We start from the raw sequence: 27,015 nt of genomic DNA, 5'->3' as shown, positions 1-27,015 counted from the left end.
CTGCCTCCCTCCCTCTTTCTCTTTCTCTCTCTCTCTAGCTCTCTCTCACACAGCCGCACACACAAACACACATGCTGCTCCTCGCTGTATCCATGGCAACTGGGTGGGCTAAGCAGCTTTCGTCAACGTTGGCGGGGCGCCAGCGTCTCTCCTCCACTCCCTCCCCCAACCCCTTTTCCTCTTCTCTGCTTCCACCTTGCCTGTCACCGATGCACTGGTTGGTCTTTCCTTTTAACTATTGAGTATTTCCGAAGCCCAAAATTCACCGCATCCATCAGTGTGTGTGTGTGCACCGTGTGTGCGTGTGTCCACGTCTCTGTGTTTGTACAAACCCATTCCAGGGTAGCAATGAAGCAATACGCACCCACTGATCTGCTGATGCATTATAAAGGATTAGACATGAGTTCAATATGTTTATGAGGGCTTCCTTAATGGCAGCTCGGTTGAATAGCCAATTATTAGGACAGATCACAGGCTAATCTTTATACAGACTGTTTGTAGGACATGGACCACAGATGTGGGAAAACTCACAATGATGCTGCCCACTAAAAACAGAACTTTTGCATGTGTGGACATTAATTTCTGGGTATATCTTTCCTGTCAGGTAAGTCAGAGCTTTGGGTAAACAGTAGCTTTACATTGTAAATTGATCAGAATTAGCCTTCTCCCTTCACCTAGGCTTATTAGACTGGCTAAATTGGAGTGTGAGGGTGGAAAAGTTCAAAGTAAACGAAACTAAGCATATCACAAGTGCGAATTAGTGGACTCAAAAACAAGACCTGCTGATCAACAGTATGAGCGGGCTTAGACCAGGATATGGATTTAGAAATGTCAGTGCAGTCATGCTTTTGTTATTTCAAGGGACACGGAGGTCTTAACCTCCCAGTCACAACCAATTTCTCATCCACAACTTAAATGACTTACAAGTGACTCTGCAAAAAGATTTAGGCCCCTCACAACTTACAAGTAGACAAACATACAAACACAAATAGCACAGCCTTCAATAGAGTTTGAGACACACACATATAAGCCATATGGCCTTGAGGCCTCTTCCATATGGACACACAGGGCCAGGTGTCTGAGCCCTGTGATGCCACATATAACTGTCATCACGTCATCCTCAGTTTCCTTGTGTTTGTGGTTTTGTGTCACCAATTATGCAGCCCACAGTACACTCTTTCTTTTCACATTAGTTATACTTTTAGAGCATACCTTGGCAACCAGTAGAGTTTCTGCAGGCATGTAGAACAATTAACTGTTCACAAACTAGAAGGAAACCTTGTGGGAGTGGATCAACTTGCTGACTTTTGTTCATTGTTGTCGTGTCTTTACAAAGTGCACAGGTGTTCCAGTTTTATTATCAAAATGCATTTGTGCTAATAAGTAAAATTGTGAATGAATTAGGGTATTATACATTAAAATAAAAAAAATTATAATAATAAAGAGTGAAATCATTTTTATTCCACATCTCAGTTTATTTGTTTGTTTTTGGAGAATGGCAATCAGTTTGTATATCTGAACAAATTACATAATCACCATTTACCGTAGATCCACCCAGTTCTCCTTTTTTCTGAGTGCAATCCACTGGGGGTGCTCCCAACCCCCCATGAATCTCCCTGTTATCCCGACCCACTTACAAACCTTCCTTCCCTTCCCTCCCCTTCTCCTTTTCTCTCCTCCTCCTCCTTCACAGTGACTGTGAGCACAGGCTCTCCTCTTCCATCCCACTGCTATCAAACAATGTCTGCATTCATGAGCCCAATACACACAACCACAAATCTAGAGACATGCTCACACCCACACAAACACTTTTTGAGGGCTTCCCCAGAGTGAAGCGTCGAAGCATATCATCCCTATGCTCCCCCACCCCCACCCCTCCACCAATAAGAAAGATAATATGTCCCCAAGAGTCAGTCAGCCAGCCTGTCTACTTGCCAGTCACCCACTATGCATGCTTTCAGGTACATCAGATGTTCAAGCAGAATGCCCTACAGCAGTGCTAGCAGGTCAGCTGGCTGCTGCGTGGACTTGAAGCTGACTCTATGCAGCAGATGGCAGGTGGATTGATGAGTGGAGACTGATGAGGGAGCTCAGTTATCGCATGATGAGACAAAGGATTTTGCTTAGCTCTTAGAGTGGCAGTGTACATTATTACAGTGCTTAAGACATTTAAACATCAGTAAATTATTGAAGCAAATGCACACATTACGACAATGTTGCTATATTCCACAATGGAGACCATTAGACCATATCGGGCTTATCGAGCAGTTTGTATGACTGCATTTAAATGGAGGACACAGGAAAGCAATACACACCCACACACTCACATATATATGAGGCCATTTGTAAAAGCATGGGGCTTGTATGTAAGTGTAAAAGAACTTTTGTCCAGAGGCTTTTGTGGATATTGAACTGGTTTGGTTAGTTTGGTGCTTGGATAATGCAACATGTGCTCTCCTTGCAACCTAATTATTCTTTTCGGTCCACTTGTACCGGCTAAGGCAGATTCACACATGCAATACAAGAAGCCCACACCCTATTATCCCTCCTACTCCGTGCCCCCACCCTCTCTAAAAAGGGTTCCCATTTCAGCCCCCTGAGCGAAGCTCAGCATTAAGTGGGACAGTTGGAGGACATTTTCTCTCTCTCATGTCTCTCACTGTTTTGTCTGTTAATATGGTTCCTCTTTTACGTCAGTGTGCTTCCACTGCACAGTGCCCACAAGTAGCAGCTGAATGTCTTTTTTTTTCATTCCTCTGTGAGGAAGAGCCTCAGGACGCAAATACTTTTTTTTTCAAATGCCTAATTTGTCTTGCTAAGAAAATAAAAACAGACTGTGTGTTGTTATGTGAAACTTGCATTGTGTGTACACCCTTTACCAGGCAGAAGTTGTGAAAAAGATGTAAATCATTTCAAGGAAATGCATATCTGTCAACAAAGCTAAAGAGTGCTTTAAATTTTGTAAAGAGTTTCAGTGTCTTCACATCAGGGTGTAAATAACCTAATTAATTAGAGCGTGTATCCTTATTATCCATCTTGAACTGTCTGATAGTGTCACAGTCATGTGTCACAGTCATGACATCATCTTCGTTCAGTCCACATCAGTCTTTTTAAATCGGTCACATATTAAGACTTTTAATCTTGGTATGTGACCAATATAAAAAGAATGCAAAAGGTCATTACATTAAAACACATTATGCTATTTTAGGCTCCTGCTTTAACACCTTTATTATTTTAGAAAGTCATCTATGGGATTCCTGCTTCAGTTTCACATATAGGAGAAAAAGAAACCAGAATATCCCCACAGAGTGTCTGAACTTTGCCTCACTTGAATAATAATAAGTCATGTATCTTATCAGTAATCTCACTGACAGTTTTATTATCTGCGGATCATAGAGGACACCAACAAAGAAGTAGCTCTGATGTGGTCATGACTGTAGGTTCACATAACAAACCACAATAGTTTTAGCTGTCAGTCAGACGTAGTACATATCAGTAACTACGGGAATCTTTTCAAATGTGAGAACAATACAATCAGCAATCTACCCACTTTCCTTTCAAGTACCACATCTGTGAAAACAGCACAACAGGATCCAAGCAAGAGGTTTAACAAAGACTAGTAACACACACAAGACACAGGTGTGGCTGATCATACATCAGCGGTTAGCTGCCTGGCACAGGCACACATACACACCACATAGTCTTTATCATCATTATTAGGGGTTCTATCGGTCAGATTGTGTCAGCACAGGGGGTCTTCCAGCTCTGGATTAAACTAAGCTACAGTGTGTGTCTGTGTGTGTGCATACACACATGTTCCTGTTTGTGTGTTAATGAAAATTAAACCCCCAAGGATTACTGCTTGTGCTCTTTTGTTACTTTGGTAATCAACAGGTAGCAGTACTAAATGTTATTAAGCTGCCTAAACCCAGAGTGCTCAGACACTTTTACACTCAAAACACTGCAAAACCAAAGTGTTTTTGAAAACTTGTCTTTATCACACAGAAAAAGCAACCCAAAGTATATAAAAGTTATACATGTTCCCTGCAATGCAATCATGCAGTAATTATCAATTTTTCTGAATATGTCAGGGTCAAAATGTTTGTACATTAATTACTTTTTTGAGGCAAGTTATTCGACTGTTTGGAGTAAAAATGTTCCTTTTTTTCATTTAGACTCATTTATTCTGGACCTCTAGTTGCCGTGGCTTGCTGAGATGACAGATCTGGAGGGGATTTTCATTACCGTTATAATTTATGCTGTCCTACTGTCAGAGGCTGAGGCTAAAGCCTGGTTATACCTCTGGCCACCACATACAACCAGTAGCAACTTTGCACAAACTCATAGAAATGGAGTTGCATCATATAAATGCTAAATTAATTGATTCTTATGCTCCTAGGACCTGGTGTTCACATCACATTTTGGGTTGTCTAGACCAAAATACAAATTTTTGCTCTACAAGGGCCTGATTACCACTTATGAGGACATTATACTGCCTGTTCTATCAAAATTAAAAACGAATGCCCTCTTATGAGGACCTCATTTTTCTCAGAAACAAAAATCAGATAAAAGAAAAAAATCTGTTAATTCTTTGTTTTTACATTCATCAGGTCCCAATCAGCCCAAATAGCAAAGAGAAATTAAAAATGCATGCCATGAACGAGTTTGGGTCTTAGGAGGTTAAATACTACATACCACTATCCAACTTTATCTTAACACTCAAATACCACATTCCCTTATTATTTCATTCAGTTTGACCCGAAATAAAACTTACCAGAAACAACTGTCTAGAGCAGGGATGTCAAACTCTTTTTACATCGCAGGCTACATACAGCTTATTTTGATCTTATGTTGGCTGCACCAGTGAAACTGCCCTTCCTGCTAGTGTGCAAATGTAATCCCAGAGATATCTTATATAAAAAAAATAACCTCTATTTCACCAGAAAGCAATCTATCAGTGCAAAAGAAAACTACAGAAATCTATAACTTAATTACTTCAGTGTAGCCATATGGGAGGTCTTTATCAATCAGAAAAGCTTTAAAAATTGTGAAAATACAATTAAAAGTCCAAAATTTCTGTTCCCTTTCACATTTTCCAAAGTCATCTAGTAGGCCAGATTGAAGTCTTTGCTGGGCCGATTCTGTCCCCTGGGGCCTTATGTTTGACACCCCTGGTCTGGAGTGTACTTCTACACTCTACAAATTATGACAAAAACATGATAAAAATGATTAAAAATGAAATGTAAAAACTTTCTGGGAGACATCAGTATCTGTCCAACCCCCATGTAAATAACACTGTCCGGCTAAGAGCTGTGTGGCACCACCACAGCCCACTGTAAAACATGCCTATTTCAAATGCATTCATCAAAATAATTATACAGAAATGTACAGTGGCTATATTGGAAAACTGAAAAAGGCCATAGAAGCTGTGTCATATGACAGAGAATGGCTGTAATAAAATACACAAGGGCATAAATAGCCAAGTGCTGTAGTCAATTTACAAATGCCGTTGATATATTCTGGGCTGCCACTGCCTTGTTCGAAACACTGCACTTGTGTGTCAGCCTGATACATAAAAATAGATCCATGTCCTAACAGTAATACAATCATCAGAGATTTTAGTCACATGTTATATACAGGGCAATGGCGCAAACCAATTTTCAACACAGACTAAAAACATACAACATGCATACATGTGCGCTCATGTATATAGCATATGCTCTGCCGATATGTAGACTATTTGGCCCTGATTGTAAGTACAGCATTTCCTCCTTGTCCAGTAAAGTGTTCTACCAGAATGGCGTGCAATAAGCTACTCATCTGAATGATTCAGAGCCCTGGGAGAGCCCTCGGCAGCTTGTCTCTGGAAGAGACTTCTCAATGTTTAACGTAAGGTAATATGCACAAGTAGGCTACAGGAAGACCATTCTAACACGAGAGAGAGAAAACTTAGAGCTGATTGTGGATTAACATGATTTACTGTTTATCCACATTCCAAAAAGGGACTGAGTCATATAAAAGCTCTGACGCTCTAATGCAGTGGGGGGTTTTTGTTGTTGTTGCACTTTTTACTTGTTTAAACCATAAACAAGGTCCTTCTTTTACACATTCAAGTCATCAGTGGCGATTCATGGAAATAACTGGTCACCTTTAAGGTCTTTTTGAATAATCAGTTAGAAAATGTGAACAAAAATTAAGAAGAGAAGAAAAGAGAGAATTAAAGTAGAAGATTAAGTCCCCTTTTTCTTTTAGTTATCTTCATATAGAGGCACTTTACACACCAGTTATTGTGCCCTTTCTTCTTTCAGTTCATATATTATGGAGCTTTAGAGTAAAGTGGCACAGTGGGTTTACACATCACATCACGTTGCACTGCCAGCCTCTCTCTATTCCAAGTTGTTACAGCTGAATAATGACTTTATTTGCTCATAGACACTGATTTGTCTAAGGGCCAGTGCTCACTTTGTCTAATTGGCTTCTGAAAGTAAACACAGACCTCAATTTATTGCTACATTTAGTCCCTCGGCATCTGAGGGCTGTGGACTGAGTGGTGTTTAAGAAGGAACAAGTTCACTGCAAAAGCTACTAGTCTGAATTCCATAAAGAATTTAGAAGCAAGCTGGCTGGATGTAACACAGCAGGATGAAAAGAGCTTGCAGGGCAGACAAATACACACATGAACTCTGTGTAACTTCATTTAAACCAAGTTTTACATCTTGCTCTTGTGCAGCAAACTGATTGGGTTGGGCATTTGCTTGTATGCTAAATCTAATCCAAGATCAAATCCTTTCTGAGCTCCAATAATGATTATTCAGGAACTAATATAGAATATGTTCTTGAAAAAAAAAAAAAAAAAGCGTAATGACTCATGGCAAAACAAGCTGAGCCTAAAAAAATTGTGCTGAATTGCCACAACTCCAGTGAATCTAACCCAAAACAAATCAAAGTCGAACAACATCCAGCCCCAAGGACATTTTTTCTGATGAATAAATAAATAATTCCACATCATTTTATTTAGATTCATCACAGAAACTAAACTTGCCAGATGCAGGAAGTTCTTTTTACTTATGAGAACTGCTATGTCATGGTTTTTGTTGAGCTTCAAAACCTCTCAAGCAGAAAGATCACAGTTAGGGGAATCAGTTTTATGGTTATTGTTGAATTTAACAGTATTTAGCTATCCAAACCCACAGAACTTAACCTTGCATGCGTGCTGTGTTTTTTATGTGCCGGTGACCTTTAATCAAGGTCAGCTGTCATAAATAATAAGTCACTGACATGGCAGATACAACCAGTATGATTTGGGAATCAGCATGAGTAAGCATTAGTAAGAAAGATCACCTGATCGATGCGAGAAGAGAAATAGGATTAAAGGATCAATGGGAACAACAGCTGGTAGTTGATCAGCTGAACAGCTTTGGGGTTGTTAAATATTCAATATTGTACATTATTTTGACAGCAACACAGTTTCTGTTCATCGGGCTTATTTATTATTTCTAAAATAATCATTTCTAAAGTGTCAGGTTTGAGGGCTTTTCTAGCAGATACTTGATTTTGACCAAAGTGTTTTGAAAGAGCCTTCATTGTCCTAGAGTTCTTCCTGTATTTATGTAAACATACTCAACTTCAAGTTTGGTATTTGCCCCACACATGATTCATCATCCTTTTCCCAACCAAAGTGCAGAAGTACCAAGAAGAGCAACAAATTATAGCAGTCTAGTTAAGGCGGAAATGCACAGGTGACATATACTTCCGTGTTAAATTTACTCTGTAGGTAGGTCATAATGGAAAATCCCTCTGAAACCTTCTGGTGTTGCCCACGACATAACCTGATGTGCATTGCCTTGGAAACGACGTCAACATACTGTCTATTCTGTCAGCAAACAGTTTCAAACAAATGTTTTTTTCTCTACACTGTGATTTTATTTTATTTTTTTAAAATCACTCAGACCAGAGGAATGTCAGCTCACCAACATGATCAGATTAGGCTGGATTTCAGCCTTTGGATGAAATGAAACATTTCATGAGCCAAAACTGGGATTTTCTGTATTTTCGTGTGAAGAATATCAAGGCCATGTATTTCAAAAATGCACAACGTGACTGTACAAATTACACGACACGACATTTTTTTCTTTGTTTTTTGATTCATTTATTTTTCTTACCCGATTCATTAATTTTTTATAGTGCTTTTTCAACATTCATTAATAAAAAAAAAAAAAAAAAAACAAGCTTTTTTTTCCCCACTGTAAGTGCAGTATATGACATAATAATGAGGCTTTCCATAGAGATTTTAGACTATACAGACACACAACTTCATCCATTCAGCCCATTCAGGACCAATGCGTAAATCGGCACATAATCCACACAGAGCAACAGCTTCCCACTCTCTCTCTCACACACCCACACAGACACACACACACAGTTTCAGTATGCTCTCTTACTTAGTTGCTCATGTCCCTCAGTCTCCCACAATCCCTGTTTTTTTGGTTTTAGCAGGTCATACGTGCTACACCAAACTCCAGGCTGACAACAGCTGGCTCTTCTTTGACCAGATCACTGTTATACGTCCCTTCCAGTTCTCCATAACTCTGCTTCCTGCTCTCGGTGCCACTGCTGCCCTCTACTGTCCGCTCTGTATCTGTGCTCTCAGTGGCCTCCTCACCCACCTCCTCCTGCTCATCCTCTTCCTCGTGACGCTGCACTTCTTTGTGGTTGATGGGCGCTCCCAGAATGAGGGAGTCGGGACGTGGCGGGAGGCTGTGGGAGTTGGAGAGCTGATCTCTTGTGGGAGGAGGTGCGGGGGGGTCGGATGTTGCAACCGGGACTACACCAAGCTGCTGCAGCCTCTGAATGATACAACAGTTAAGTATATAAAACAACATATTCCAAACATAAAGTGCATCTAAATACTCAAATACAAATACTATACTGTAAATACTAAATACTATATATTAAAAATACTCATGCAGTCATTTAAATACTCAAAGTTAAGATCAAGCTTAAAACTTAGGAATATGACAATGTGCAATAATGTGCTCACAGATTCCAGTGCTTGCAGCGTGTTCTCTGCCTTACGACTGTTCTCCTTCAGAGTCAAAATGGTTTTCAGGATAGACTGACGAGGGTGCATGGACCGGTCAAACTGATGGTACATACTCCTCCAGAACCTGGTGATCACAATGTTACACATGTAGATAAGATCCTTTAGGGTTTACTTATAGATATAAGCAGCAACCAAAAGGGGAGCAAGCTGTACTGACTTGAAATGATAAGGCAGGGTGGAGGGCTCGAGCACAGGATGTGCTTCGGAGTACGCAGGGCTGTAGAACGGATTCAGGTGGTTTCGTTTTTCGCTCATTAGAAATGCCCACAGGGAGTGAGTCCGCTCTCTTAGTCTGCAACCCAGAACAGCAGTTAGACACATGGAGCATATCGACATAGTCCAATGGTTGGTTCACACACACATACAGAAGCTCACAATATAGTAATTAATCTATTTTCCTTCTACTAAAAAGAAGGATTACACATTATATGTCTTTTATCACTTCTTGTTATCCGCAAACTAAGTGACAACAAATCCAGGTGTAGCTTTTTTGATGCACAGATCTTTTAAAGAGATTGTCTTGACGGATAGATTTCACAGTTGACATTAGAAAGTATTTCAACCGTCAACGGTTACATAAATCTGTGTTTTTGACTTACTGCAACTCTTCTCTCTGCCTCTGATTGTTACCAAGGAAGTTTCCATATTGACAGGAGTGAACATGTTCGTGGATCTGCAGCAGGAACCACTCGCTGAACTCAAACGCCTAAACGGAGAGTTGTGGATAAATAAAAGCAAAAAAACATAGGAAATAAATATAAATCTCACGTAGCTCGCACTCTCCCACTCACCTGTGGGAACTGCTCAGTCAGCTGCCAGACGCACTCGAGGAATTGAGTGAAAATAGGAGACACTTCTTTCGGATCCCCGTCCAGTTGGTCACACCTGAGAGCATACAATCCAAGTATAGAATAATATGAACTTGCGACTGTGAACTGGAGCAAATGCAGTGCTTCACATTTTCCAGTTGAAACCTCACCTGTCTGCAAACTTGTGACCGAAAGAGATCCAGTCTTTCTCTATCAGTACCTAGAAGAAAAACAAAGAGTGAAGAGTAGAGAACATGGAGCATCTGAGTATCTGCATGTTCAACATCACGTGTCTGTGGCTGGTACCATAAAGCCTTTAATAGTACGATAGTAAGGGTCCATGAGCAGCGCCCCTAGGGCGCAGACCTGGGCGGTTCTGTCCCATCCATCTGAGCAGTGAACCAAAACACTGGCTCCTTCAACTGTCACCGCCTGGGATTAAGAGAACAGACAGATGGCACAGAAATATGGTTTTTAAAACAACAATGACTTTTTATCAGCTCCCACCTCTGATTAGCAGAAAGAATACAGTTAAAGAAGTATAAACCAAAAACATTTACCCTGGTGAGAAAGACAGCAGCATCTACTATCGCCTTGATATGCCGAAGCCAGCCACTACTCTCTAGTCCCACCAGGTAGTCACTCATGGAAAGTGACCGAGTCCCAGTCACTAAGAGATCAAAGGAATTTAAGATTAACTGTGCACTGACTGACATTCATTAAAAAAAAAAAAAAAAAAAAGGGGGAAAAAAAAAAGCCTTTTTTTTTTTTAAACATCTTTTCTTTCTTTTTTTAAAATCCTCAGTCTGTAGCAGATGTTTAACCTTCTAGCAACTTCTGCAGGCTGCTCCGCATCACGTGGATGTTTTCAATGCCAACAAACTGGAAGCGGATGTTGGAGTAGTTGTCCTCATTCTCGTAGCCTTTACCTGCTGCTCTGTTAGCGAGCGCGTTCAGCTGCAGGACAGAAAAAAAAAGAAAAAACAACAACACATTTGAGCTCTGAACCCATTTACACATACAAGAAATTTTAAAAAGTTAATGAACAACGCTTGCTTTTCTGAGAAACTGCCTGGCCATCACCACCTTACCTTCGGCCTGGTATCCATGACATAAAGAAATCGGCTGTTGTGATTGGCTTTGCTGATGGCCTGCAGCATGCTCTCATCCTCGAGGCATCGTGCACTGAACCCAGAGAGGGGCTGACTACAACGACACACTGCTGCCTGTCAGGGTAAAGAGAGTACATTGGTAAAAACGAGAAGTTATTAAAAAAAATCTAAATATAACCTTAAAACCAGGACACCTGAGCCTGTGTTACTTCCTTCTAATGGTTGCCTATAATGGAACAACTACATGAGCCTCATAAACTTTTTTGGTTAACCTAACACCATAAATGTAACTACTTAGATGTTAATGCCATTGAGTAGTTACATTGTTTCCCTAAAAGTCAGGTGTTTCTAGTTGACACAAGAAGATTCCCCAGAATGTTAGGTCATTAACTTCTCATCTCACCTAAATGTTGTTTAACCTAAAATCACAATTCAAAATATGCTGCACATTTCGGGTGTGGAAGTTCTTTCCCTCGCTTGCTTTGGAAGCAAGGTTTGTTCATCAGCGATGCTGACGTTTTGTTCAAGAAAATTAAAGAAAGAAAAAAAAAAAGTGCAGCTATTCCATCAAATTTCACAGACCCTTGGTTACTAATCATTTCTGTAATGTGGTGACGTTTCTTCTAATGCCAGTGAAAGGTCAAAATTTCCATCCATACACAAACACACCAAAAAAAAAAAAAAAATCTAATGAGCAGATGTCATGCAAATTTGTTAAGTGGAGTACAAATCCTTTCCGTGTTAGACATTTTATGAGCTTTGCTGTAAATCCACCTTTGGCCAAGCAACTCAACTTTGCACATGTTAATATATAATCCCACTGGTTCATTCCCATGATATTTGCACTTTGATATAACTGAGAGAGTTGACCCTATTTTCAATTTAAGCAATCCCATTTCCATTTTTCTTGTACTGCCTTAGGAATATTAAGATTTGGACTTCTGATCTTGCTCAATAACTACTCAACAACTTGCTAACCAAGGAGAGCTAAATAACGAAACTGGACCAAAGACAAATATTGGTGTATGTAAATGATCACAGTTTTAAAGTACCTTCTTCTCTTGGTAGAAATAAGTGAGGACAGGAAAGCGTCCTTTGCTTCTGAACTTGGAGCTCCCCACAATAATAGGCTTACTGGCGGTGACAGGAACATAGAGGTCCCGTGGATATGTCTCACACACCTGAAAAAAGTCACAACAAAATTTATTAACTAAAATAAAAATTAAAAATGTACTAATGTCCATGTTCAGACAGCAGTACCTTGTGAATGCCTTGTGCTACTATGCTACAATCTATAAAGGCACATGATATACAGTCTGCCTGTGAGCAGGGATCTGCTCTTCTTCTTTACAGACAAATTCTTATTTTTGACTCAAAGACTCTGTAGTCCATCACACTAAGGCTTGAGCTAACTAACAGTGAAGCTCCAGCACCCTCTTCTGGACCACAGCGCACAATGTGTTTAAGATGTGGTAACGTCGAACTGGTTTCTGTGATATAATCGGGGTGCACATAAGCAGTGTTGGTCAAGTTACTTGAAAAAAGTAATCAGTAACTAATTACTGATTACTTCCCCAAAAAAGTAATCCCGTTACTTTACTGATTACTTATTTTCAAAAGTAATTAATTACTTAGTTACTTAGTTACTTTTTAAAAACACGATTTACAACCTGAATAGGTGATAAAGTGATAGATCTGTCAACCCAATTCTACTTTTTCTGCATAATCCATCATACAAAATGTAATCAAATGGAAAAGTCTCTTTTTTTTAAACTTGTTTTATCAGTTTTAATCTTTTAACTTTATGCATCAAGCAAAAATTAAATTATATGCACCATTCTCTGACTTGAAGAAATTAGTTTAACATTTAAACCTATTTTCTGCACATTCCAGCACATAAAATATTTTTTGTGTTTACACTCAGTCTTTCAAATAGATGCAAGTAAAACACAGCAGAAAGTAAATAAAATCAAAGACTAGCGGTCCTGTTGCTCTATTTTCACCTGTAAAGCAGGAGTGGTGTAGGCGGAGGTTTACCCTGGTGCAGGTGTGGCGCAGCGGTCAGTGGAAGAATCCGCGACTTTCTCTGTGAATTTCCCATTACGTCGTTGCGCACTCGGAGCTTGTTTAGGGGGGTTTTTTTCGGTGTAAAAAGAAGTTTTCTTCCCATGCACAACGGACGCTAATGTTTTTGTCACTTTTTATGGAATCAAACTCAAAGTAAGGTCAGTACTTCCACGCTTTAAACGCTGCACGCTCATACTCTCTTCCGCACTCGATATATGATCCATTGTTGATCTGCAGACAGCTGTTGTCACGTACGTCGCACTCGCTTACGTCACTGTCATGAGACATTCTCGCAAAAAAAAAAAAATCACGATTTTAGTAACGCAGTGTTCCTACGGGAAAGTAACGGTAATCTAATTACCGTTTTTGCAATAGTAATCCCTTACTTTACTCGTTACTTGAAAAAAGTAATCAGATTACAGTAACGCGTAACGCGTTACTGCCCATCTCTGCACATAAGTGGTCCGCAGGTGCGCATTCGCTGTCAAAATAAAAGACGCGCACCAGATAAGAAGTTGCAACGAGCGTTGCATACATATAAAAAGCACTGTTTTTGTCCGCTAGAGTGGGATTTTCACAGCATATTCTGCACCACATCTCTGTGCGTTCATCATTTGTTTGAAGCCAGCTCACCTCCTGCAACCACTTTTCCGAGAATACGCGCTTCTTTTGCGGTTCGGACTCCTTCTGACATTTCTTTGGAGGTGGAGGAACACCAAAGTAATTGCTTAAAGGAGCTTGCTTCTTCGACAACTTTTAGAGTTCTAAACTTATGTCTGTCCTCCTCCAGAAAATCTTATGTACGCAAACGCGCGTTGCAACTTCTTATGTGGTGCGCGTCTTTTATTTTGACATCTAATGTGCACCCCTGGATATAATGTTAACAGGCTGTCATTAAACCCAAATAATGACAGCCTGTGTGATATCACTTGAATGCCAGCTGAATCCAGACTAGGGCTGTGCGATATGACCAAAATCTCATATCCCGATATAAGAATTCTATCGTCCTGATAACGATATAAATCACAAAAATGTAACATTTTCTGTAAATTCTGTGAATCTCGGGCAGCTCGTCTTGCGGGAAGTGTTTCCAGCTGCGCGTCATGTAACTGGAGTCGAGTGTTTTAACCGATGCATGAAACTATACATTTTTAGACATAAGTTGTAACGGCCGCCGTTTTCTTTGTGAGTATTTATTACACGGCGTGCTGCGGGGAAAAGCCTGTTCTAACGTTTGAGTCTAAGGTTTATTTTTTAGTACCTGGCGGCTCTTTTTAAATTCTCATCCGTAAATAATCTGCTCTTTCACGTGATTCAGTTTATTTTGAAAAGTCTCAACAGGATCTTGAGCTTTATCGTGAAAGGTTTATGTGGAACATAAACAAGCGGACACGGGATGCTGTTACCGTCGTTGTTGCTAACAACAATGCATAAAAACAGGCGCTTGTCCGTCTGTAGTGTGGTTATATAAAATATAAGAGAAAGAGAGAACTTTAAGAAATTAATATAGCCACTACAGTGACCATCAAAACGATAAAAAAATATTGCCGTAAACAGTTTATTTTGCGACACCACGAAACAAACGATAGCGTAAAATGAAACGATAGACGTTTTTATATCGTCATCCGATATATATTGTAATGACCTGGCTGGGGTTGTTAGCCAGATGCATTCTGGGTATTGTGTTGTCTGTGTTTTCTATCGTTCTGCTAGTTCCTATGTGTTTGATTCGCATGTTGTGTTAGTGTTATGTTAATGTAAGCCACAGTGAAGTTGATGTGTGTTCTGTGGAGTGGGTTGAATTGGCATGGTTGGCTGACACCGCGACTATGTGGTGGGAGCGGGATAGGGGTTCGGTGTCAGCAGCGTTACGTGGTGGTAGAAAAAGATGGTAAATAAACGACTGGTGTGAACCACTACTGCCTCCTGCTGGATCATTTGGGGATTATCAGTCTGCTGCTGAGACGCTCGGGGTCGTGCGGTGTATGAGGCACGAGCGCTCTCCATCCGTTGCGAAGTTTAGCGATAGCCGCTAGCGCCCCGCTAGCCATTTAGCTAGTGAGCAGTTTCGCCAGTTTAGCTCCACTAACCCACGGTCGTTACAATTGGTGTCAGAAGTGGGATTCATGAGTGTCTAACAGACACTATGGAGCCGACCATAGGTGAATTAGAGCGTATAATCCGAGACAACTGCTCGCTTCTGGAAAGCATGGCTGCCGAGACCCAGCGGAGAAGACCCGAGCTGGGGCGGCCAGAGGGCCACAGCGCGCCCCGGAACAGCCACCCCCTGCTCTCCCAGCGACGGGAGGGGATTCCTGGGGCCGCATCACAGCTTCCTGGCAGGACGGCTGCTAAGCTACAGCACTACACTGGGGCGACGCAGCTGGAGCCGTACCTGGCCCAGGTCACGCTGGCTGCCACTCACAACGGATGGGGCCAAGAAGAGACTGCCACCCACCTGGCGCTTGCACTGGAGGGCCCAGCGCTCCAGGTTCTGCTGGACCTGCCCCCAGAGGAGCAGCGCGACCTCCGGGCTTTGACCACGGTGCTCGGCAGACGGTTTGGACAGAGACCACCAGCCGAACAGAGCAGGGAGGAGCTGGCTTGCCGACGCCGACGCGAGGGAGAGAGCCTGGGGTCCTTTGCTGCGGACGTCCGCCTCTATGCCCGACGGGGCTATCCGACATTCCCAGGAGCGGCACGGGAGGAGCTGGATCTCCACGCCTTCCTGAGGGGCCTCACACCGGAGAGGCTGCGACAGCATGTCCGGCTGTCATCCCCCCGAGACCTGGAGGAGGCATTGAGGGAGGCTGAGCGGGCTGAGGAGGTGCTGCGGGGCGAGCCAGTGACCCGACGATCGGCCAGGATGGTCGAGCGAGAGATGAGCGCGTCCCAGTCGGATGAGGAGGAGGAGGCCAGACGAGCCCAATCAGAGGCAGTTCCCCGTCGGAGGCGCCGGGCGGACTGCTGTTATCGGTGCGGGGAACCCGGTCACCTCGCCCGGAACTGTCCCACACCTAGTCCTCGGAGCCGAGTGACATCACCGACGGGAAACGGCCACGGGGTGGGACAGTGAGGGAACCCCCACCCCAATCAGTAAACCCTCTCCGTGACACTCATCCCGTGGTGGGCCGCTGTGGGTCCACCCGTGGACTGTACCTGGACTGTATAATTGATGGACGGTCTTGCCGGGCCCTGGTGGACACGGGGTCCACCATCTGCTTGCTGCGGAGGGGGGTGCTTCCGGAGACGGGCGGCTCATTGCCGAAAGACTGGACCCCTACTCACACAGCGTTGCACACTGTCACAGGAGAAAAGACTGTGATGCCCGGGAAAAAGACTCTGCAGGTGGTGGTGGGAACGAACAGTGTGAACCACGAGTTCTGGCTTGCCGACATAACAGACGAGTGCATTGTTGGACTGGACTTGCTGGCCCACTGGGGGGCACGGGTCGATGTGCCGGGAGTTGCCATCCACCTTGGTGCTGAGACCGTGCAGCTCCAAGTGGGCCGCGGTAGCCAGGGACAGACCCCCACCCCACCAGCACCCCCAAAGCCCTCGCGCCCCACAGCCCCATGCCATAGCCAGGGGCCGAGGGCAGCCAGGGTGCGGAAGAGGACCCAGGGGGTGAACGTAAGCAGGGCCAACATCCCGCAGCCAGAGTCGCCGCTCGGCAGTCTCCCCGTCACCTGAGACTGTCGCGGCAGTAGAGGAGCTTGGGCGGCGGAGTGGGGTGCACCTCAGTGCGACACAGCAGCGGCAGCTGCAGAGCCTCTTGGCAGAGTTTATGGACACTTTTGCCGCCAGGGAAGAGGACTGCACAAGGACGGGCCTGGTGCAGCACACTATAGACACTGGAGCAGCTGCTCCAATCCGGCTGCGGCCCCACCGCCTGCCCCTCGCCAAACGCCAAGCTGCTGAGGGACTGATAAAAGAGATGGCAGCTAATGGCGTCATTGAACCCTCGGATAGTCCATGGGCCGCACCTGTGGTTATGGTGCGGAAGAAAACAGGGGGGTGGCGCCCGTGTGTGGACTACAGGCGTTTGAACGCGGTCACCTGCAAGGACTCTTACCCGTTACCTCGCATCGATGACGCACTGGATTACATCGCTGGGTCCAGTTGGTTCAGCTCGCTAGACCTCCGCAGTGGGTACTGGCAGGTGGAGCTCGCTGCCGAGGCACGGCCCAAGACTGCATTCACCATAGGGCAAGGACTGTGGCAGTTTAAGGTGATGCCTTTTGGACTATGCAATGCACCAGCCACGTTTGAAAGGTTAATGGAAAGGGTCCTCAAAGACATTCCCCGTGCCCGCTGCGTGGTCTATTTGGATGACTTGCTGACTCATGCTAAGGACTTTGAACAGGCCGTGGCTAACCTACGAGAGGTTCTGACTGCCATCCGCGGGGCTGGACTAAAGCTGAACCCGGCCAAGTGCAACCTTCTTGCTCGCCAGGTGAAGTTCCTGGGACATGTGGTGAGCGAAAAGGGGGTGGCTACTGACCCCGAGAAGGTGGTTGCTGTGGGGGACTGGCCCCCCCCATCGAACGTCGCCGAGCTACGAAGCTTCCTGGGGCTGGCCTCCTATTATAGGAGGTTTGTAAAAGACTTTGCCACCGTCGCCAGCCCCCTGCATCAGTTGACAAACAAGGGTCAGCGGTTTGCTTGGACGGAGGACTGTGCAACGGCTTTTGAGCAGCTGAAAACTGCCCTTCTGAGTGCCCCGGTCTTAGCGTATCCTGACCCCAGCCAGCCTTTCCTTTTGGACACTGACGCTAGCAACGTGGGGGTCGGAGCGGTGCTCTCCCAGAGGGGAGAGGCTGAGGAGCGAGTGGTGGCATACTACAGCTGCAGCCTCAGCCGGGCCGAGAGGAATTACTGTGTTACCCGGCGTGAGCTGTTGGCTGTGGTCCTGGCGGTTCGTCATTTCTGACCTTACCTCCTGGGCACTAAGTTCCTGCTCAGGATGGACCACGCCAGCCTAACCTGGATGCTGAACTTTCGCCAGCCAGAGGGTCAGGTGGCCCGGTGGCTGGAAATACTACAAGAGTACGACTTTGAGGCCCAGCACCGACCAGGACGGCAGCACGCCAACGCTGACGCCCTGTCCAGGCGTCCCTGTTCTGCGGATGAGTGCCGGTACTGCAGGCGCCTGGAGGAGCTGGACCGGGGTCCGACATCGGCAGCAGCGGAACCTGAGGGTGTGGATGAAGGGCAGGAACCTTTCACTGCGGCGGAGCTACAGCAGCACCAGGTGAGCGATCCAGCGCTGGGGATGGTGAGGGACTGGATGGAGGCAGGGACACGGCCAGACTGGTCCGCCGTGTCTTCCCAGGGGCCCGAGACCAAGTCGCTGTACTCCCAGTGGAACAGCCTGGAGCTCCATGGCGGTGTAATCTACCGGCGGTGGCGAGCGCCAGACGGGGGAGGCGACATACTCCAGCTCCTGGTTCCCCGGGCCTTGCGGCCTGAGGTCCTCCGCCGGGTTCATGGGGCTGCAGGTACCGGCCATTTTGGGAATGGCAAGACGGTGCGACGGCGGTTCTACTGGCCGGGGTGTCGTCAGGACGTGGAGATCCATGTCCACTGCTGTGACGACTGCACGGCGCAGAAAGGTCCCAGCCAGCGCTCCCATGCCCCATTGCAGCAATACCTAGTTGGGGCGCCAATGGAGCGGATCGGAGTGGACATCCTGGGTTCGTTCCCTGTTACTGATGCCGGCAACCGGTATGTCCTGGTCGCGATGGATTATTTCTCAAAGTGGCCAGAGGCGTACGCGGTGCCGGATCAGAGTGCGGTGACGACGGCGCGGACTCTGGTGGATGAGATGTTCACGCAGTTTGGTGTACCGGAGGAGCTCCATAGCGACCAAGGGAGGAATTTTGCTGGGAGAAGTGTGTCGGAGGCTGGGGGTGAGAAAAACGAGGACCACCCCCCTCCATCCTCAGAGCGATGGTCTGGTTGAGCGGTTCAACCGCACGCTGGCCACCCAGCTGGCCATCCTGACCAGCCAACATCAGAGGGACTGGGAACAACACCTGCCCCTTGTTTTGTGGGCGTATCGAACAGCAGTGCAGGAGTCAAGTCAGTGTACTCCTGCAGCGTTGATGTTCGGAAGGGAGCTCCGAACCCCGGTGGACTTGGTGTTCGGGGCGCCCCCTGAGCCGGAGATTGCTGGTGGACCAGAGATGGACTACTTCCGGCGGCTCAGGGAGCGGTTGCACACGGTGCATCAACTGGCAAGACGGACGTTGGAGGGAGCCGGGGCCCGCCAGAAACGGGCGTATGATACCCGTGCGCACGGTCCTATGCTGGGGGCCGGAGATCGGGTCTGGGTGTTCTGCCCCCAGAGGAAGCGGGGGCTGACCCCCAAGCTCATGAGCCACTGGCAAGGGCCGGGCGAGATCCTGGAACAGCTATCGGAGGTGGTCTTCAGAGTCCGGATGCCGGGACGGGGAAGGCGGGTGGTGCTACACAAGGACAGGCTGGCGCCATACCATCCGCTTGCCCCCAACCCACAGGCCGGTGTGCAGCCTGGGGACTCCTTGCCCCCTACGCCCGGCCCGAATGGGGGCGCCATGGATTCCCAGTCAAGGCCGAAGCGTACTCGACGCCAGCCCGGACATTTGCTGGACTACAGAGTGGACAGTTAAGGTTGTGGGGACACTAAACCTTTTTGGGAGGGGGCTGTGTAATGACCTGGCTGGGGTTGTTAGCCAGATGCATTCTGGGTATTGTGTTGTCTGTGTTTTCTATCGTTCTGCTAGTTCCTATGTGTTTGATTCGCATGTTGTGTTAGTGTTATGTTAATGTAAGCCACAGTGAAGTTGATGTGTGTTCTGTGGAGTGGGTTGAATTGGCATGGTTGGCTGACACCGCGACTCTATGTGGTGGGAACGGGATAGGGGTTCGGTGTCAGCAGCGTTACGTGGTGGTAGAAAAAGATGGTAAATAAACGACTGGTGTGAACCACTACTGCCTCCTGCTGGATCATTTGGGGATTATCAGTCTGCTGCTGAGACGCTCGGGGTCGTGCGGTGTATGAGGCACGAGCGCTCTCCATCCGTTGCGAAGTTTAGCGATAGCCGCTAGCGCCCCGCTAGCCATTTAGCTAGTGAGCAGTTTCGCCAGTTTAGCTCCACTAACCCACGGTCGTTACAATATGTTATATCGAACAGCCCTAATCCAGACGGTACCACTGTGGTGGTGCTGTCCACAACCACACAACTGAAATACTCTGGTAATATTATGTAATATATGTTTAAATCAGATACAGAGTAAGCTTTCATACGCCCACCTCATTTTCACATTAACTTCGTTTGCAATTAAGTTATTTGACAATCAATTAGTTTAATTTTTCGGATTAATTTGTTTTAATACATTATGACACTAAGCTAAAGACTAAACAATGTTGCACATTTTAGGTTTACATGATTTTGTCAGTGACTTGTATAAGCTCCAGTAATTCTTTTTTTCTGTTTTCATCTGCTGCTCCAGCCTATCCCTGTTTAAGCAACAGACGAAGCTGAGGGTGGAGCTGGTTTAAGTGCAGAGGCCAGCCTAATGGACTTTGCCATCTGCTGTGACCACATGGCGGGAATGTTTTTTATCCATTTAAATAAATTCAGTTATTGTCCCAGTGGTTTCCTTTTTTGTGTTTACTCAGTCGCTACAGAGGTCGAGCTGTCTCTGATTTGGGCCAATGAGTTTGTTGAATTATGATATTATTTTTTAAATTATTTCTGAGTAGAGATCTGTTGAGTTTACCTCTTTTAGGGCCCACTTATTTCTTAAAATAACTTATTTTCACGATTACGTATTTTTGATATTATATCTGTGCCTGTGAGCCCTTGGCTGCTTGGCTCCTGATCTTACGGTAATTGGATTATTCCTAAAGGGAACATTTGGGTATTTGCTATTATAACAGTTCAGATGAAATACATTCAGCCTCCACATTAACTCTTGCAGCTGTGTGGTTTGAGTTTGGAGTTACATCCCTTTCTGAGTATGTTCTTCTGGCACTTTTAAAGCCATAATGCAGACATGCAATGACCAATACACAGAAATACTATAAGTCAACTTATAGAAAATAATATATAAATACTATCACAAATACTACTACTATCACAGTGATGGTACCAATGTTTAGAATCTGTAAATAAATACAGTTTATAGTGGGCAGAGGACTTTGTTGGATTTTACTACCTACCTTGTAGTCCCTGTTCACATCAGTGAGCTGCCATTGGTCACAGGGGACGCCCATCCTCTCAAACTCCGCCCCCAAGTCGATGAGCTGCCATCCTTCCTCTCGCTGCTGGTCATTTTGTTTGGGGTTGTAGGAGAAAGCATAAAGCTCTTCATAGCATACTGCGCAGAGAAGAAAACCAGAGAGAAACCCATTAAACACAGACAGATGAGAAAGCACTATTTAATATGTCAATGTATCTCTGTTTAGGCATTAAGTGGATAGGAGAAATGCCCAAAGCGAATAGAAAGTGAAGCCGACCTGGCCGTAGAAGACGAAGCAGTGAGCTGTAGACGTCGTGGCAGTCTCTTTCTCTCTGTATAACAAAATGAACCACCCTGAAGTTGCGACACTGAATTACCAGTGGACAGCCGGAGGTGGTCAGGGACAGCTTCTCCACAGAGGCTATATGATGGTGCAAAATCTGCAGACAAGGAAAGAGGAGGCAAAAAGAAGACGTGAAGAGAGAGGCTGGTGATTTACAGTGGCTGGGTCGATATACACTAATTTAAACAAAGTACACTATCCAACAATGACATTAGCATATTGTTAATAAAGCCTGGTGCTGTTTATATATTTTACAAAACATACACATATACTAATATATTTTGTGTGTGTTATACAAATGTTTTTCTTCAACTCTGGGATACTCATTGTATATGCACACTTTAAAAAACACGTATGTCAAAATTAAAGCCTTACTCTTTAGAAACCTCAGTTTAGTGAATAGTTTCATTTTTAAAGAGGCTCAATGAACTACTAAAGACTTGCAAAGTTTAAATGAAGATCAGTTGGTATTAAAGGGACCAAAAAAACAGAAAACTGCTACTCACTGGATATTTTCTCTTTTTCTGACCATTTTCTGTAAACCCTAGAGATGGCTTTGAGGAAAAATCCCAGTAGATCAGCAGTTTCTGAAATACTCGGTCCATCGGGCAACATCAACCACATTCATTGTCAGTTAAATCACTTTTCTTCCTCATTCTGAACTTCAGCAGCCCACCTTGACAATCCTACATGCCATAATGCACTGAGCTGCTGCCTTGTGATTAGCTGACTAGACATTTGCATTAATGAACACCTGAACACGAGTGGACAGTGAGAGTGTTATCTGCAATATGAAAACAATGAAGAACAGATAAGATTTGGAATATTAAAGGGATCTAGTTTGGGGGGGGGGGGGGGGGGGGGGGGGGCTCGGGTTCAAGAGCATGCATTTAAACAGAAGAGTGCTATAAAAAGCTCAGCTCAATCATGAATTATTTTAATATCACCCAGAAGTATAGAGGGCAAGAGAGTCAGATGCCACACATCACCATATTCATAAGTGCATTTTGAGTATCACAACCAAGAGAAATCATAAAGATGCACATGGATCAGCATTGGTAATGACTAGTGGGACACACACTCACGCACGTGCACATACATATACACATACAGGCTAATTGCTGATCTCACCAGCTGTTGAGAAAGGCAGTAACTCACATGCTGTTTAATATTTTATGATACACACAAACACCACACACAGTTACTTTGAAATTACTCTACAGCACACACAGCGCTGAGCCAGACACACATAGGGAAGTAATGCACATAAAACAGGAAGGATGGTGGGAAAGAGGTCACGGCCCAGGTTCTGCTGCACAAGGCATGTAGGCCAGTCACTAAATACTTAGTGCTTAAAAAAACTAAACAAAAAAACAACAGGATTCATATAGTGCAACACTATTGTGCACACTCAGAAGTAATACCATTCCAGCAAGTACGTATATGCCAATTGTACAATGTAAAACCAACTACACAGGGCTAGTTGATGCTATGAAGTCATTCTGACAAATCACAACTCAATATGGGAAATAAAATCTTGCAAGTCATGTGTTGAAATCCTGAGCTCTAAACGATTGCAGCTAATTTCTCAATATTAAATAGCCTCTTGTCTTCAGTGCCTGCTCTAGGCTCATTGCAACACGCGCCCATAATTCTCGCATAACCCAACACCACCACTTTGCCGCTACTGCAGCACAAATAAGTCCATCAGCAAACCAGAATGCTGCTGCTAGATGTTACTAACCTAGTTCTTACAGTGCACTGACAGCGATCCTCTTTCAGGGGCAGGAAGAAAAACACACACAGACAAATACTACGTGTGCACATTTTGAAACTCTATCTCTTCCTCTTACCACACATTAACTTTCATAATCTTTCTCTCCTTCCCAAATTGCATGCAAACAAACTGTCTGGTTGCAGGCTTCCCTGTAGTGGTCACATTAATGGTTCTTTATGTGGCAGAACTTCCAGTTTCTGTATGTTTTGCCCTTCATTTGCATATATTCCTCTGGTTTTGCTTTGAGAGCTCAAAACATATGCCACCCAGGTCTTGGCATCTACAGGAATCGCTTTGCCACCAGCCAATGGCAATATTGCACTGCACCGGTTCCTTCAGTGATGGAGTTGTTATGGCCCCAGGCCTTCATGCGGGTTTGCTCTGCATATGTGTGGTTTTTGGGTTCCATGAGTTGCCTGGGTGGAGATTCAGGAGATGCTATTTAAGACCCTACCTCTCTAGGTCTTGCCGGTCTCCACTCCTGTTGGCGCTTTACTCCAGTCCTGTGATGGTGCCTGTGCTGTCTTCATGCCTCTGCATCCTCGTTTGGTTCTTTCGTTGGGTTATCTTAACTTGCTTTTTCCTTACACACCAGGTCTCATACACTTGCCAGCTCATCTATGCACCACTTTACACCGCTGATACTGACTTCGACTCACCTAATTTATTATTATGTCACACACATACAGGTTATAACAATTGGGGCCTCGTTCAGGATTTGAACCCCAGCAAGAATCATACACCTAAACACAAAGCCTAGAAAAGGGGGGTTTTAAACCACACACACAGAACAAACCTGCATGAAGGCTAGGAGCCGTAACAGAAGTGTATTAAAAACATTTGCAGGGTAATAAATATTCATTAGTAGACTAAAAACAGGCCCAAATTGTCTAAAGAGCACACTTGGTTTGCGTGAAACTGCACCATCAATTTATAGAAAACTGGCAACAGGAGGTAAAAGTTCTGTGAGCACTTGCTATCCTCCAGTTATGCCTCTGCACAACAGTGTATTCGCAGAGGTGACATCCATATGCAAGCACTCTGAAACCTGCATTAATGGGCAGCATAGTTGGCACAAAACTACTCACCCAGACCTCCTGTCCAGCAGAGGCCGAGTTGTTAGAGTTGCTCTCCACAAAGATGAGATGCGTGGCTGTGAGGTACAGAGTGCCGTGAACGGATTTGTTGCTGAAGCGATCCAACAGCCGCACCTGCTCCACCTGCAAAAACAGATGCACATAGTGGTAATATCTAAATAATCAGGAGCACCCTTTGCTTCTCTTGCTGGATACACTGAGACTACAAGAGATGGCATCTTGCGAGCAGGGTTGACACCTGACAGAAAAATTACTGGCACCAGTTCTGGCTAGCACACCAATTAATCCTGGCCACCTGGTCCTCACTATCAGCTGCCAGTTTAATTTTAATAAGTGCAGTCACAAGTGACATTTGCTGCCACTGCCTTAATAAATAAACCACCTGCCTCTTAATTAAACAATCTTATCTAGCTTAAAGTCAAACACAGTTCATTTTGTTTTTACTTCCTTCTCAAAAATTTATATTCAGTAGCTGCAACAGTGAAAGTGTAGCAACTGATTGCACTAATACCACAAACGCCCAAACAGAATAGCAGATATAATGAGTAATATATTTACTCAAGTCACGAGTTTTCACACAGGAAGAAGGCTTAGGTCTAATAGCTATAACAGGTTTTAAAAAAACCTTTAATGTGCTTCTGGTTTACATCCTAGAAAAAATAAATAAATGAATAAAACCAGTTTTATACAGCACAATCTTTTTAAAGATCTTTATGAGACTGATGTTACAACAATATAAAACAAACACAAATAATATCACCATTGGACTTTGCTCTGCACTGTTGCATCTATTTTATTGCCTTCTGCATCACAGAGGCAAGACATATCAAAATAAAAGCTCCTGTCACCTTCACTCTATAGCCAAAGTGCATTTGGAAAGTCACTGATTTTTGGACTGTGCAGTGCTGTTAGCACTAGCTGTCCGAATCCATGATTCATCACATTAGCCGTTTCCGGTTGACTCAGACATCCTCCACTTTGTTTCCGTTTGCTGAGATATGATGATCAAACCTCTCTCGGTCGCTCAGCAACCTGCGGCTCGCGGCTCTGTCATAAGTCAGCTTCTTGGAACATACAGGAAGTCAGTTGTTTTTGTGTGTGTGTCCACATGTGTGTGCTTGAGAGCAGGTTAGAGAGAAAGGGAAGACAGAGGGAGGACAGAGACCTCATACCATCTTATAGGGAAGTTAATGTTAGGATTTGTGTTTCATCCTATGCAACTTAAACTACCCTGATTGCTACAACAAGCAGCTTGTTTTCTTTGTTCGTTTTAAACACTATAACAGCAAATAATAATCTCCTCCGACTTTTAAACCAGACAAACCACTGAAAGGTGTGGAGACAAATGGGGAACACCCATGCAGAATGGGTGTTCCCCGTCTGTCTACATGCCAGATCTCAGCATTTCTTTGTTTTTTCCCACTGACAAATAGCACAATTGTCATTGAACCTCAAGAATCGTGTCATACTGCTTCCTAATATGATCAAAAACACAGACATTAGATAATATTAAGCACACCGAGCCACCATATGGCAGACTAAAAGGAATTATGAAGATTACAAAGGTTATATGTACTAGGACTGTTAGCTGTTGTTGGTTGTTTTTGAGTGGCTGTAGATTAGATTTGAAAGGATCAATGGTTTAAGGGTTAAAAGGATCAGCTCTTGCAGATACTGCTGTGTATATTTTCTAGCAGTACAGGCCTGGCAGGGCTAAACTCGTACTGCAGCACTCCTCGAGTCTTGCCTTTTTCAGCTGGTTGCTTTCCTTTAAATCTGGTCTATTGGGAGTGATTTAGCCCAGGCAGTGAGCTCACTGTTTTGGCGTTTTACGCTTATGATAAAACTGCGATCGCCCAATTTGACGTACAGTCCAAGTCAGCCCTGCGAGTCTGTGCTGGATATGGCCCGGCTTTTCCTTGCTTCTTCAATCATACTGAATTCAATGGCTGTACTGACAGTGGATATCTGTCGCAATAAATAGCAGAGCGTGCAAGTAGTAAAATTAGAGGAAGCCGATCTTCCTGATGAACGGGAAAAACAAACGGCTCATTGATGCGCGTCACGTCTGCTGACATTTGGAGTCGTTGGCGACACCTGCTAGCCGTTACGCTATAACGTCGATTCACACAAATTCACTCTGAACACTGATGGCCAGAAAACGGAGCCTGACTCGAGCCTTCCAACAAAATCGCAAACAGACAAGGCCCAGCTGCCGACTGTATCCCATCCATTTGCAATTAGCAAGAAACGTTAGCTACCTTTGGCGTTCGGATATGCTCCATTTTCCCCCCCGGGTGGAAACAGCTGTCAGCGACTACAAAGCTTCAAACGACACCTTCCGGATTGAAATGAATCATTGAAGATGTGAAAGCTTCGACTCCTGCACAAGACGCCTTCACTTTTTCGGGGGCATACGATATGTGTTTATTGTCAATTATTTTCACTCCATCCGCGTAAAGCTTGCGCAAAGCACGT

At 44.5% G+C, this 27,015-nt stretch overlaps 1 protein-coding gene across 1 annotated transcript; it reads right to left on the bottom strand.

Moving 5' to 3' along the window:
• Nucleotides 1–8,445: 8,445 nt before the first annotated feature.
• mtmr6 (myotubularin related protein 6) lies at nt 8,446–27,015 on the bottom strand. The gene is made up of 15 exons (XM_084939073.1): nt 26,799–27,015; nt 24,529–24,660; nt 21,598–21,760; nt 21,301–21,458; nt 12,077–12,205; nt 11,004–11,138; nt 10,737–10,869; nt 10,473–10,582; nt 10,219–10,344; nt 10,083–10,132; nt 9,895–9,988; nt 9,703–9,809; nt 9,261–9,395; nt 9,041–9,167; nt 8,446–8,846 (listed from the first exon to the last, which is right to left on the bottom strand). The coding sequence occupies exons 1-15, from the start codon at nt 26,820–26,822 to the stop codon at nt 8,490–8,492; spliced, it is 1,980 nt and encodes a 659-aa protein (XP_084795199.1). The 5' UTR covers nt 26,823–27,015; the 3' UTR covers nt 8,446–8,489.

The sequence above is a fragment of the Perissodus microlepis genome, chromosome 9, assembly GCF_051167445.1.
Source record: "Perissodus microlepis isolate ML-2025 ecotype Zambia chromosome 9, ASM5116744v1, whole genome shotgun sequence".
In the NCBI taxonomy this organism is placed as follows: domain Eukaryota; kingdom Metazoa; phylum Chordata; class Actinopteri; order Cichliformes; family Cichlidae; genus Perissodus; species Perissodus microlepis.
The sequence above is the reverse complement of the archived record's forward strand: the minus strand, read 5'-3'. Positions and strand labels throughout refer to the sequence as shown.